General features: G+C 41.6%; 1 protein-coding gene across 1 annotated transcript in view; it reads left to right on the top strand.

Annotated features, from left to right (window-relative positions):
- ERC2 (ELKS/RAB6-interacting/CAST family member 2) overlaps positions 1–14,461 on the top strand; it is an 859,053-nt gene that overhangs the window by 757,262 nt on the left and 87,330 nt on the right. The window contains exon 16 of the mRNA XM_052641926.1: positions 7,077–7,211. Coding sequence (XP_052497886.1) covers positions 7,077–7,211 — 135 coding nt within the window. The remainder of the gene's footprint in view (positions 1–7,076; positions 7,212–14,461) is intronic.

Below are 14,461 nucleotides of genomic sequence, written 5' to 3'. Positions count from 1 at the left end.
AGCTAGGAAAGTCTGTTATTGTTCTTGGTATTCACAGGAGGCTCTGTCTCACAGTGCCAGTCTTCTTTCTGCTACTATTAAGGATCTTTATATCATTAGCAAAGTATATAAAGCTCTTTCTCTGGCCCCATGGTCTGCACTGGCTGGTAGCAGAACAGAGGTGATGATGGTCTCAGCTATACTATCTGTCCAGAACCCTTGGGGAATTCCTCAGGTTCCTAAAGTGATGGCAGGACACAGTTGATTAGAATAATCTCCCTCCCTTGCTTTTAGAAGAAAAAAAGAAAAGAAAAACTATACCAAAAAAAAAGTGCAACAAGAAATATGAACAGGAGACTAGCATCTATCTGTTCATGTGGAGTTTCATTCATGCGAAAGGCATTCTTTCCTCTCTTGCCTCCACTAAGGGACTGGCACGCTGGTTATTTATCAGTCACCTCACTCCCTCATAGACTGGGGTTTTTCCCTAAGGGCATGAACTTTTGTCTGGCCTGTTCCCTGGCCAGACCTACACGAGTGACCAGGGGAGGACCTCAGGCAAGGAGAAGTGCAGGGGCTTGAGGCAGGCAGACAGCAACACGTCCAGGACTGACCGTCCAGTCTGTGAGTGACCTCTGGGGCTGGATGAGAGGATATGGGAGGGGCACTGACTTCCCTATAACAATTAAAAATGAAATAAAATAAGGGCACTCAATGACTAGGTACAAAAATAGCAGCCAAACTGTCCATGGTGACTACTAATTTTCTGTCTATAAATAAGAGCTGAGGGAAGCAGCTTCAGCAAGGTTGGGAGGAAGAGTCTCATCAGTGTCCTGTTTGGCTACGGATGGATGGCAGGACTGATGAGCTAAACAAGCGGGAGGAGATCAGACCTGTTTTCAAGGCAGGACTGATGCTGCAGCAGTAGTTTGTGTAGATATTTATAAATACATAGATGTCCAGAGGCTAGCCCAGTTTCCCAAAGATGGCGTGATTTGATGTGAGTGAGCATATGGCTATGGCTCTTCTAAAATTCCTTCCAAAACCCCAAGTTGATGAGTTCTTCTGAGAAATAAGATAGCGAATTACCATCTCAAATATTTTTCCTACTCTCTTCACATCCAGTAAAGGAATGAAGAAAATAACACATACACAGACGTCATGGTTTTTTAAAAATTTATTTTTAGTATGTTTATTATTTAATTGATTTCTTAATTTATTTTTTAATTGGTCATGTTGATGTACATACCGTATTTTGAGTTCCAGTTCCCCTCATTGGCTTGCTTTTCCTCTCATGATGATGAGGGTGAGTTTGTCATTCTGGGTGAGAATCTCCCCAGTTCACTCTTCCTTATAGCTGTGTCCACACCAACTCTCACATCTTAGCTCAGAGGTCATCTGACCCATGGAGGCTTATCTGATATCCAGCCCTTAGCTAGAATGGATTTCTCCTGCCTCCAGACACTCAAGTAAACCAAGCCTCTCTCCTTGCTTTTCTTCTTCTCCTGTGTTACAGCCCATCCTGTAATTCCTCATATATTTATCTTTGCTTTGTTACATGCATCTGGCCTGGGACCTTTCCATTCATAAACAGCTATAGGACTCTGGAGTCAGAAACCTGGGCTTAAGTCCTGTTTCTGAACTCACTAGCTAAGCATTCATGGGCTTGGTTTCCTCATCTGTAAAAGGCGGCTCATAAGAATAGCTATCTCAGAGGAGTCAATGAATGCGTTCTACTCAGACGCTTAGCCTGACATGAAATTGCCCTAGTCTTATGGCTGTAGGAGTTTGAGGAGAGTTAACTGAATTTCTGTGCAGGGTCCACAGTAGAAGGCATTCCATCAGTGACTCTCACTTACTCCCATAAGGTTCCCTAATGCTGAATACTCCCCTAATAGCTTCTTCATCCCCCTGCTTCATTCTGTCCTGCAAGAGTGACCCAAGCATTGGAACCCAGACCCCACTCACTTATGATTCACTGCTGTGTGGGCCTCTGGATGTTCTGGAAATCCCTTCCCTTCTCACTGCTCAGTTGTTGCTCAGTTAAAGTTTATTCATCTTTAACTCAGAGACAGGAACTATTGACCTTGCTCTGATTTCACAGAAAGAAGGCCGATAGAAGAGTTCTGGACTATTTCGAATTTCCCTGGCAGGAAAGAGGCAGAAAAGAAAACCTGAGAGGAGAAAGTGTAATTGCTAGTATGGTATTATCTCCATATCCCATAGCAACAAATTTGTTATATATTTTTTTCTTATTTAAACCATATTCATGAAGGTTTTATTGTTAAGTTGATCCAGATGACTGATCAAAGCATAGTTTGTTATTGCCACCTTGCTAAAATATTTTTAAAGGCAGTTTTAATATTACACTTTTATAGCTACATATTGCTATTAAGCTATTGAGTCTATTACTAGTCAATCAAGGATTTTCATTTTGTTTCAAGAGCTCCTTGGCTAAACTCTTCAGAAATGTCAAGAGCAGTGGAGTCTATGGCACCTTTTCACAGATGGTGTTCATCAAGGATCTTAGTTAATAGATACAGTTTCAGTTTTCCATGGTTGACTTTTGGTGCTAATGAAAGTATTCAAAAGATTCCTGCTCTTCCAAAGGCTAGAATATAGTAAGGAAATGAACCTCATGACACCCCCACTCTCTTTATTCTTAATGATGTAACTACCCAAAGACATGAAGTATTTCAGTAGGTCCATTTTATTCAAGAACAGAATATTTCTCAAACAAGAACAACTTGACTTTTGTAACAGTTCCAGAACTGTACATTTATCCTGCTCTCTCATGTCCAAGAACAACAACAACCAAAAACAAAGGCATGATGGGGAAAGTTAAACTATCACATGAGAGTTACATACTCAACTGATTCATCATAGATGCTAATTCTGTATTTTTTCTTTTTATCTTTTCCAAATAGCCAGTATCCTTTCCATTCATTCTGTCATACACTTACACATTTATTCAACATACATTTACCTTTTGTATATCAGACTGTTGTAGGTGGTGAATCCAAGGGTAATTCTCACTTAGCACTTTCCCTTAAGAGAATTTCAACCTAGTGGCAGAGAAAGCCAAGAAAGAATGCAGTTATTTACCATTCATAGAGACAAGTGCTGTGATGGAAGTAGTAGAATTCTGGGGAAGGCAGTAGAAGGGCACTTAATCTCTTCCAAGGTGGACTTAAGGAAGGTGGCTCTGGAGGTGATAATGTCAAAGCTAAGACTAGAAGAACTAATGGTTATAACCAAGGTAGAAGAAGAGGATAAAAGGCATGACAGGAGCAGAGGGCAGCATGTCCCAGGGCAGGGGAGGGGAAGGTGGGATGCTGGGAGGTGAACAGCAGTTACCTAACAAGAGCTTCATAAGCTCTGCCGGAGATGGGGCTCTTTCCTGGGGACAGTGTGGAGTCTCTGGGAAGCTGAAGCCAGGTAGTAACAGAGGTCTGATGTCACTCTGACTACAGATCATGTTCGGCTGGAGGCAAGAGTGCAGCAGGAAAGCTGTTAGGAACCTGTTGCCCCAGAGAAATAAGGTGGCGTCTGGAAGAAAGAGGAAGTAGAAAATGAAATCTGATTAGATTTGTCTCAGCAGTCATGACATAATATAATAAAACAAATATAACACAGCCAAAGGTGAACGTGTCAGGTCAGCAGTTTGGTAAACTCTGAAAAGGAAATAAAAACGGGCTTTCGTAAATTACTAAATGAGGCCATTAGTTCCCAAGAGCAGTGCCGTGGAAAGCCATCTCGCTCCAACTCTGTATTAGCTTTCCTGGAATTTCACTTTTGGTTATCCAGAAGATGTGCTGTCTAAGGCTTTGTGGTGGGCACCTTGTATATCTGATGGCTACAGGGATGTGAACCATTGCACATGGAATCATCTGATGAACATGTTTGAAATTATTTGAGCAAGTATTATCCTTGTTCCAATCCTTAAAATTTTTCTGCAATTTTTCTTCCTTCCACCTTTAGGGAGTGTTTATTCATAGCTTCCTAGCCTTATAGACCATTCTTGGCATGTTAGGAAACCAGTATAGTTGGGTGGAGATAAGGATAGGTAGTGTAGATTGAAAAAACATTAAGAGCTCCATTTCTAATTTAATAATTAAGTGAGCAGGATCAGTCAAACGTTTTTACGGAAGGGAAAAGTAGAAACCAGCCTGTAAGCAATCGGTCACAGTTTAGGGGATATGCTACAAGCTAGATAAATAAAAATGGTCTAAAGTATCAGGCTAAACTCTCATTTTTCATCTCCATTTCACACTCTTCTCTTCCAGCCCAGACTAATCAAAAGAAGCCTCTTCCGCTCACAATTGCTGTGTGTACATTTCCCCCAGATCTGGTATTCACATGAACAACGTGGTTTATTTATATTTCAGCACCAAATTGGAAAGATGACATCATTCATTTACAGTCTTTATCCCATGACATGCCTATTCTCCAACACCTCATTTCAGCAGACACATTTAGGACCGCATATAGCATCTTGTTTAGCTTGTACATTCTTTTATGGGATACAGTTCAAAGGTAGGGAGCTTTAAGCTTGTCACGGGTAAGAAAATAATCTCATAAAATCACAGGAGCTTCCCCAAAGGATAAGGACATTATGATGTTTACAATAGCAGGGTTATTATTTGTTCATTTAGGCTTCATCACTCATTCTTGGGTGAGTCCCTTTCTTCTTGACCACAGCAGATCTTATAACTCCCTTCAGACTTTCGGAATTCTTTTAGAAGAAACAATTCCAGACTTATTAGATCGTGAGTTCAAAACTGCAGGCTCCTGACGATACTGGAATTTTAGGTGTGAACACGACATTTCACAATCTCATGCACAAGTACAGGCCAGTATGGGAGTCTCAGCATTTGGTCGGCAACAGCCCCACTGGCTGCTCTTTCTCACAACATATAACATGTCCGTTGGGTCTTCTGACACTTTAAGTGGACACGTGAAGGCTGGAAATGCTATCAGCTGCCAGAGGTTGCCTGGGATTTTTTTTTTTTTTTTTTTAGGTGGCTCTTTCCCTCTATTTTTATTGTCTTTATCCATATACTTGCATTTTTTTAAAATGTCCACTCTGGGGCCTTTCAAATATTGTACACATTTAAAAAACTGGAGTGAAGAAATCATGAGACATCCTCTGTCCTACAGAACTGGAATGTGAAGTCAGTTTCCAAAACTTAACAGAACCAACGCATTTATGAGAAAGCTATTTCTACCTGTTCAGCTGTTTGCCTTTTTTTGCTAGCAACATGGCAAAGAGAAAGGCCTCAAGATTGAGAACCGGAAGGCCCAGAATATCTCCATGTTCTATGTCAAGAAAGAGACTGAAAACCTATGCCTTGATTTTCCAGCTATAAATGAGAATAATAATAATCCACCCCAGGAAAGTTTTGAAGATAAATTAGACCATTCATGAAGAACACTACAAGAAGAGACTGCTAGGTCCAGCATTGTTATCCGAGTATTGTTTATGCTACATACTAAAATTCCAACTGTCTGAATGCTCTGCCAGACTCTGACTTTCAGCTCTCTTAAAGTGTTGATGGCTCATTGTCATGAACCACCAGTGGGGCTGTTATGGCAACTCACGAGATGTCCTCAATTCTTAATGACCTTCCCTGGCTGAAGACAGTTGGGTTGCTCACCTTTAGAATGACAGTGGCCCTCAAAATTATGGCCTCTTCTTTCTTTGAGTCACTTGTTACAGCAACATGTATAATGTTATCTGTATCTACTTGGCCCTGTGTTAGATGCTGGAGAGAGACTGTTGAAAGACGCAGCCTCAAGCTTACTGACAAATGGACAGACGAATCCGTGGTTAGAGAGGTGTGGTAAGCATGAGGTACATGTCACCTGGTCTCAAGGGTGGGGTCAGGAAAAGGCTGTGCATTAGCCTGACACAGAAACTAGAGGCAGGGAAAGGTGGCTGAGGCAGCTGTCACAAACAGAGCGAACAACATGTATTAAGAAGGAGAAGAGTCTTCCAGTAAACAGTGACAATAGTTCAATAGTAGCATGACTTTTATTTTAAGCCCATTATGTACCAGATCCTGGACTGACTTGAAATCCACTCTCTTCACAGTACTTTCTCCTCACAACAACCCCAGGGAAGAGATTCCATTACTCCCATTTGAAAGTTGAGGAAATTGGGGCATAGAAATAGTTAACTCTCAAAACACCGTGTAGCCAGTGAAGAGGTGGTTGAACCCAGTTGGCCTTATCGCCAAGCCCACACTTGGAGTCTCTGCATTTCCCGGCTTTCTGAGCTGCATATTTTTATCTGCCTTTCTCCATGGACTTCAGGCAGTTTTGTGGATTCTGTGACCTTTGTTAGCTCAATTTATCATTGGTCTCTTTCTTGCCCTGCATAATAAAACCATATAGTTCTGTAGCCCTTGGAGTTTAACTCTGACACTTAGTTGCCTCATGTGACAAACATAGCAAGGAGTAAAATTAGAGTGGCTAACTCTTCTCCATCAACTTCGCTTTCTTTGCCTTCATTTCCCTAAAGAACAATATTAGTTAAAATGTCCTTAGAGAGCTGTTGCCCTAGAAGTCATCCTAGCAACAAACCAGCCCCATCAGTAGTTTTGCGGTTGGCAGCCTTTTGGTGGGCTTCTCTGCCTTGTCTTGCAGGACGACTGTTGTCTGTAGCTCTCTGTCTCCTTCCAGGTCTTTCCCATCTTTTCCTCCAGGGCTTCCTTCTGTTGCTTGCTCTAGAGCATAAGATGTGATGGTTGGCAGTATGTTATTGCAAGCTTACTATGGATCTGTGTGATTGCTTGATAACACAAAGCACTTTAGCATGTGTCCATTTATTGGCTTTTAAATCATGTGGGGGAAGTACACTTATGTCTATGAATGGCTCTCCGACAACATAGCAGATTCAGTGATGTGACAGAACCTCTGTCACCAAAGCTGGAATGGTGTGTTCTTTATTAAGTTTCCATCAAACTAAAAGTGAAAATCTCTGTTCCTAAAAAAAGAATAATGGGAGCCCTACAGGTGTTGTAATCATGCCCTGACGCTCTCGGGCTGGTCTTCCAGCTCCTGATGGAATCTTCCCTGGTTTGTGTTCCATGCAGACCCAAAACAGAATGAAGCTGATGGCGGACAACTACGATGAGGACCACCACCATTACCACCACCACCATCACCACCACCACCACCGGTCCCCTGGGAGGTCGCAGCATTCCAATCACAGGCCCTCTCCTGACCAGGTCAGTGTCATTGCTGCTTACCTCTAAGACCCCTTTTACCCTTTGGATATTTTAAGATAAAATAAATAATCCTCAAGAAATAATAAACAGCATAAAGTGATATGTTCTTTGAACTGAAACTAATAGCTTTGGTATTTATTTCCATCACTCAAGGAATCTAAATGTTTTCCTTTCTCCTTCCTCTTTAAGGTTTTGTCTGTTCTTGTTTATGTTATGCATTTTCTTTCCTCTTCTCCTTTCTTTTTCATAGATATGTAGTCTATTGCTGGCACAGTATTAATGGTGGGTTACTTTGGAATGTTGTTTTCAGAGTTTCAAGAGAAAGCACTTTGTTTCCATGAGCTTGGCAATCAGAGAGGCCATGAGTTTGCTGAGCACTGTCCTAGAAAATCCCTTAGTGATGCAAATTAAAAGTGGGGTAAAACTACATGAAAAGAGATGAGTTTTGCTTGCATTTTAGCAAATGAAGTCAAAGCATCCGGTTTATTTGATTTGGACTCTATTTTCTTGCTTACCTAAGTAAAGAAGTGGAGAGATGGCTTGACAAAAACACAGTTCTTCTGCAGTTTTCAGTGATATTCACCTTCACCTGCCAAATGCAAAGACTGTTTACATGTTTAGTATTAAAATTCTTGAAGGGAAATTTTATGGAAATTATGGGATTAAATATAAATTAGCAGGATATCATAGTCAATATTAATAGTGTTTCCTTTTTTATCATACTGTGACCTTTTTAAAAAGTAGTGTAACTTATACAATAAATTTCAAGAGAAGTGAGGTCATAGGTAAGAGAATGGAATCATCTGAATGCCTTTGTTATATATTTCTAAATAGTGAGGAGCGAGAGGTGTGTGAGGAGGGGTTTCACTATTTATAAGAGGAAGGGGTGCTTACTGACTTCCTAAAATTTTTTCAGATAACTCTGTTTCCTTTTTACCTCATGTTGCTAGCATCCTGTAGGAAAAGTTTAGATTCCAAGTCTCCAGGAATTTTACTAGGAAGTGGTACAATTCCAGAGGGTGCTATTTATATAGCTCACAACATAAGACATACCCCATGGAACTGTGCAGTAAGGTAGCTCCAATCAGAGCGATCCTCACCCCCAGCTTGGCCCTGTCCTTGTCCTGGGAAACATTTGCCCTCAGAGACCTCAACCCTGGAAAGGATATTCACACAGGACATCTTAGTTTCTGAAGCTAAGTGCAAAAAGGTACCGGTTTATGTCATTAACTCTCAAAAAGGGTTCTCAGTTTGGAAATCAGCAAAGTGGAAAGTGAGATTGATTTTGTGTCGTTTTCTTGAATGTCTGGTTTTGGTTTAATTTGGTTTTATTTAGTCAGTTATCACCCCTCACATCACATCCCTTACCATCACTACTTTCCCAAATTCACCTACCCCAGTGTACCTGGCATCCTGCTAATTCATTCTCATTCTTGATCCCTGCCCTTTGCTCCTTGACTTTCTGCCTTGGGAAATGAGTGTAAGATTTTATTGGTACTAGAGACCACCCTGGACTTGCCCCCAGAGAAACCGAAGCAGAGAACACTATAGCGACCGAAAAAAAGGATCTGGACCCAAACTGGGGGAGTGGGTCACACAAGCACCTGCTGAAATAACAGTCTAGTTTCATCACTGAGACACATACGCTAACATGTCATGCTAGAAACACAGTACCAGTTCAAATTTATCTGCCTTGTGAATGCTATATTTGTATTTTTTTTAAAAAGATAGCCTCCAGATACTTTTCTAGAGCTCTTTAATCATTAAACTAGAATACTTGCCTGTTTGGTTGACTTCTGTTTGTTGACAGACACTAGTGATTGTTATAAGACAGAGATCATTGCTCCAATGTGGAGCCCTCCACAGAAGAGTTAGCATTCCTTGAGAAATGTCTGGCTACCACATATGGTCAGGACCTCTTGTACATTGCCAATTATTAGGAAGGTGGTGATGACCGTCCACTTTCACATTCTCCATCTCAGTAAGTACTGTAAGCAGCCCATTAACACAGAGGCAGAGAGGGTCATCCTCTTCCTCAGCGGAAAAATCCACCAAGACAAGGAGGCCCTCAAGAGCTGGGAGTCCTTTGCTCATTCAGCCGAGGCTTGGAGCACCTATCCCATGATGGCCATTTTGCTGGGCTTAGGTAAGGGAATAATAGATAATAGCCTTATATTCAAGTAGTTTGCTGTCTGGTTTTGAGGAAAAATCTGATGTCTCATTCATTTCTGTTCAGGATAATGTCAGTCAGAACAAGACAGATAACAGGTAGTTTTAACTTAATTAGGGGGCCCATGACTTAGGAACTGCAGTGGGGTTCACTGTGAAAGTGAAATATCATTCATCAGAAGGATAGCTTTTGCGACTTTAAATTGGAGTCAGCATGGCCGTAATGCTCCCTTGGTGTATTTTTTCAGTCAGAGAAGGAGACTCAAGTTGGGAGCCCTCATAGGAGGAGACTGACTCCAGAGATGGAGCTGGCAAGACCTCCCTGGGCTGGTTAACCTTTCTGACCAGGTATTCCTGCTCCTGGACAATGATGCCTCCCCCTGTGTGGGATATGGAGATTCATATTCACCAACTCGTGTATCAGTTTGTGCATCATTATAAATCTACACCCCAGTCGGTGACAGTCATTGAAAGGCTGGGAAGTCTTTCCCAGTTGATTGCAAAAGCGACACATAATTGTGTAAGCATATATACTAACATGTATGGAGTGGAGCTACTTAGGGGACAGTGACAGCTTTATATCAGCACATGGCAACATTAGAGGCTGAATAATGGATTGATTTGGATGAGATTTGAACAAAGTGTTCATGATGTACCCCTACTAAATGAACCGACTTAAAGGAGAAAGGTCTCTTTGAGGGATTCCTGATCCCCTTCCCATGAATCTTTTAGCCCTAACTTTCCTGTGGCCATGAGCGTTGACCACCTATACCTTGTAGAAGAGGAGCTCCAAAGTGTTGACATTAACTTTTGAGCTTTATTAAGAGGTCAGAGCACATGAAAGTGAGGAAGAAAAAAAAAAATCAGCCCTTTGCTACTCTCCCAGAGAAACTCATTTTTCCTTAGGAAACTCAATTTAACTATTGCCAGGTACTTGCAGAGTTAGATTCTTTTTCCACTTCTTCCCTGACCCTCTCTCTTTTACTATGATTTTGCTTTCTCCTTGGGAGAAACTGAATCCAAGGATTATAAGTCTAGACTAGCCTTTTCCAAAGTAACTTTTGGAACATTAGTCCCGTGAGGAAGGTTTGAAACAAAGAATCAGTGGGCAAAGAATTTGCGGAAAGTGTTGCATATTATAACATAATCTTGGAGAGTCTTGGTGCAATTAAGAGATCAAAGGATCCATAAAGTCATATAAGAAAGCAAGTTCTCCAGTTTTATTTAACCCAGCACTTCCCAGACTTACTTGATCATGGAATCTTTTTTCTTCTTCTTTTCAAGTAGCATCTGTGCTCTGAGGAATACTGTCCTCAGAGTATCAGGTATAGAAAAAGACTACCCAGCTTAAAACATGGCTGATCCAGTGCCCATTGATGTTATACATCAAAAGACAGACTTTTGAGGCAAATTTTCCTTATGGTTTAATAGCAGAAAATGAGAGTGTTCACCTCTTAGGATACTTTTTTATTTCAAGACAATGACATCTGAGAATGAGTTATACCACCAAAAAAATCAATTGATTGCATAAAAATGAGGACCCAAGAAAGTGAGAATAATCATACACGCACATCTCTTCAGGGATTGAAAATGCATGTGATAAGAGGAAGGAAATATGGAAAATATGTAAGAGAATTCAGTAGGGTGTGTCAGTCCAACAAACTAGACCCCCACCCAAGAAAGAAGCAGTTAATAGTTTGTGACCTATGACCATAGTCATTGAATATGTTCAAGTACAACATTCAGAGAAGTCTCAGTAATGCGTCAAGAAAGCTTTCAAACCAAGAAGTGGGCACGCAAGCAGACAAGAACTATTTCCCATGACACAGGCTGCTGGTGAGCTCTGAGAAATAATTAAGACCAAAGACTTAGTTGTACCTGCTGGAGACATGTTAGTGGTTTTATTTTTAGTAAGGTTACCAAGACCAATTTTAGAAAAGCTAAGTGGAAACTCAACTTCTCCCAAATGCCCTCTGGACCTGCCATCATCACTATCTGTTATTTTTAAGTAGCATCTTTCCTTGCCTTATCCAGGATGCCAAGATTTTTTACTTATTTTCCCAGGCATTGTGTAACTTTTATAGTCGTAGTACATTAGTCTCCTTCCAGTGGCTCCCCAGTATGGGCCAACCCCGTGGATAAGAAAAGCATGGCATCAGAGTGAGCACCACACTTCAGGTGACTCAAAACACCAGACTCGCTCAGGTTGCCCTTTGGCTTCTGGAACTTCCACTACTGTGCTTGGGTTGGATGTTGGGTCTTTAAAGGCCTGGATCTTACTTCTTTTTGGTGCAAAATGTACCTCCACTTGTTAAAGCATCTGGCACTCTGATTCTAATTTGTGGGGACCTAACTGGCAAAAACCTAAACATTTTTTTTGTGTGTTGGAACCCCAGAATATGTGGTCACTTTCAGAGCCCAGAACTTGTTTCTCCTCTCTCTGGCTCTTTCTTTGAATATAAATGCTCACTCACTCACAGAAGTTGGAAAGGTCAAGGAATTTTTACTACCTTGAAGACTTTCAGATCCCGATTAGAGTTTAAATTTCACATTGTGCTTATAGAAATCTTACTTGTAAGGGATGGCTACAGAGTCCAGGAGCATGGAGGCATAACACTTATTAAATTTATTATGGGAATTTTTGATTGAATTTTATGTCATATTCATACTCTCTGTTACATATTCCAAAGCATAGTTGTACCTGTCTGGCTCATAGTAGGCACTCGATAAATGTCTGTTGAATGAGTTCTTCCTGTAGTACCTCTGGGAAATAAGAAGGGCAGATGGAACTATCCCCATTACACAGATAAGAACACTAGAGCTCAGAGAGGCTGATATCTATTCAGAATCACATATCTGCAAATGAACAGGCCCCAGAGAAGGGTCTATATCTCTGAAGGCTATCTATCCCCAGGGCAAACCTCCTTGGATGTCAGTATGGATCTATTTATGTAACCATGTGTACTAAATATGGTTTAATTACAGTATCAACTTCCTCTAAATGCAAATGTGCATTTTCAGTTTCCTGTCTAGTTGTAGTAAATTTTATCTCATTTTGGTTTAGTTTTCAAATTTGAATTAGGATTTCATCACATCGGTTCTCTTTCCATTTGCCCCAGCTTTCATCAGCATTATTTCCATTCTTCTGTTTGTGATATTCACTTCATTTTCCCCCATCCCCCCTGCCCTTTACTTTTCTCCATACCTGCTATCACTGTGCCAGTGCAAATGTGGCTTCTTACAGCTCTCCCACTGCCCTCGAGGCACCAGAGTGAGGCTCTCAAGGAGTAGAGTGCCTGCCATAGAGAGGGAGAGAAATCGCTCTGGTTTACAGTGGGCCCTGGGCAGTGGATCACCAGGATCCATATTCCTTTGCTCGCTCACCCATGAGCCTGTGTACACACAAGGCCCGGGACCAATCAGGCCCCCAGAGCAGAGTTAGAGGGTGCTTCCCTTGGCTTGAGGCTGCCATCGGACCAGCCAGGGCTCTTGGAGGGCTTTCAGGTAGTGGCCTCATTGTGACAGAGCTGGGTTGGATATTGTACATCCTCCACTTCAGGGTGTCCACTCTCCTTATCTCTTTCTAGAAAATTGATCGCCCTAATCCTAAATGTTACTGACTCCATTTGATGGTTTCCAGAATCCACCTGCAGATGTAAATAGTGGCGTTGGGTCCCTAGTCTGCCATTTCTGTTTACTCTGTGGTCCCAGCATGTGTTGGCTGTCAGCTGAAACATGAGTTTGTACCGCTGAACACATTTCAGAGCACTGAATGTCCACTGCCATTTTCTGCTGAAAGTTCCCATTGATTATGCTTGAGACATGTACTGTTTTCCCATAAGCTGCCAAATACCTTGTTCACTAGAGAACCCAGACATAGACTTGGCTTTCTTTTCAAATTAGTGGTCATGGGGTCGATATACAGATTATATTTTAAGATACAACAAAATTATCCCGTGATCTCACCCATGCGGACTGCACCTATGCTCTGCTTCAGGAGGCTGCAGCACTCGCTACCTTGGTTTTGACATTTCTGGTCTCGAAACATGTCCCCTCTACCCTCTTCTTACAGACAGAAGAGCCATAAGGTAGAGTTAGATCCAAAAACAAAAATGAGCTTCTTGCTCTCTCACCCTCGCACCTCTGTCCATACTACACACACCTGAGCTTCCAGACTGAATTAGTCTGTATCCTGGAGAGCATTCCTACAGGAGGGGAAATTCCAGCCAGCACGTCCTTACTGAGATATGGCTGGAGAAAGGTAACAACATTTCCAAGCCGCATGAGTTTCTTGGTCCCGGATCTGTCTTGTAAGCATCCCCACCCCTGCTGCTTTTCTCCTCTTCTTCCCCCTCCCGAGCGCTTGGATTTTATGTTTGGGAACAGGGCTTCGTAGAGTCTCAGTGTCCACCCAGAGAAGGAAGCAGTCACAGCAGCCCCTCCCCGGGCCCTGTTACTTCTCAGAGACCCAACTCCAGGCCTCTGGATTCCCCACTCGCCCTTTCTGTGAGATGCCGGATGGGCTTCTGTGATTGATGCCCTGCTTTCCTTGCACTTTCACCAGCAGATTAGCCAAAGTGCAGCCCTTTGAATTCTAACAAACAGACGAGGGGTTTAACTTGCTCCATTGCCCCCAGAAGATGGATTCTGTGTATAGAGTTGTTATTCCTAGCTTTTGCTTAGGGAGGAAAAAAAAAAAGAATTTATTTTATGTTTTGAGGTTAAATGAATGTGGGATAAATGTATACATAGTGTCCTGTGTGTATATATGTATGTATAGCTACATGTCAGACGAACCGAGGACTTTTCCACATATGGAAGAATTTCTCAAGATCATGTTTAACTAGAAATTTCTCTCCCTAACTTCCCCTGTGTGAGTGTTTGAATTTTCATTATATATACATATATGTGCGTGTGTTGTGTAAATACATTTTCATGTTTCCTATGTAGAAGAAAAATTGACTCCTATGTATCAGAATTTGCTAAAGTATAGTTTCAGGACAACCAAAAAGAAATTTGTTCCCCATGACGGTAACCTAATAAGAGAAGTTACGTGTTACAGGCTTTTAGTATCGGTTTCC

The sequence above is a fragment of the Budorcas taxicolor genome, chromosome 1 (assembly GCF_023091745.1).
Source record: "Budorcas taxicolor isolate Tak-1 chromosome 1, Takin1.1, whole genome shotgun sequence".
Classification (NCBI taxonomy): domain Eukaryota; kingdom Metazoa; phylum Chordata; class Mammalia; order Artiodactyla; family Bovidae; genus Budorcas; species Budorcas taxicolor.
The sequence above is the reverse complement of the archived record's forward strand: the minus strand, read 5'-3'. Positions and strand labels throughout refer to the sequence as shown.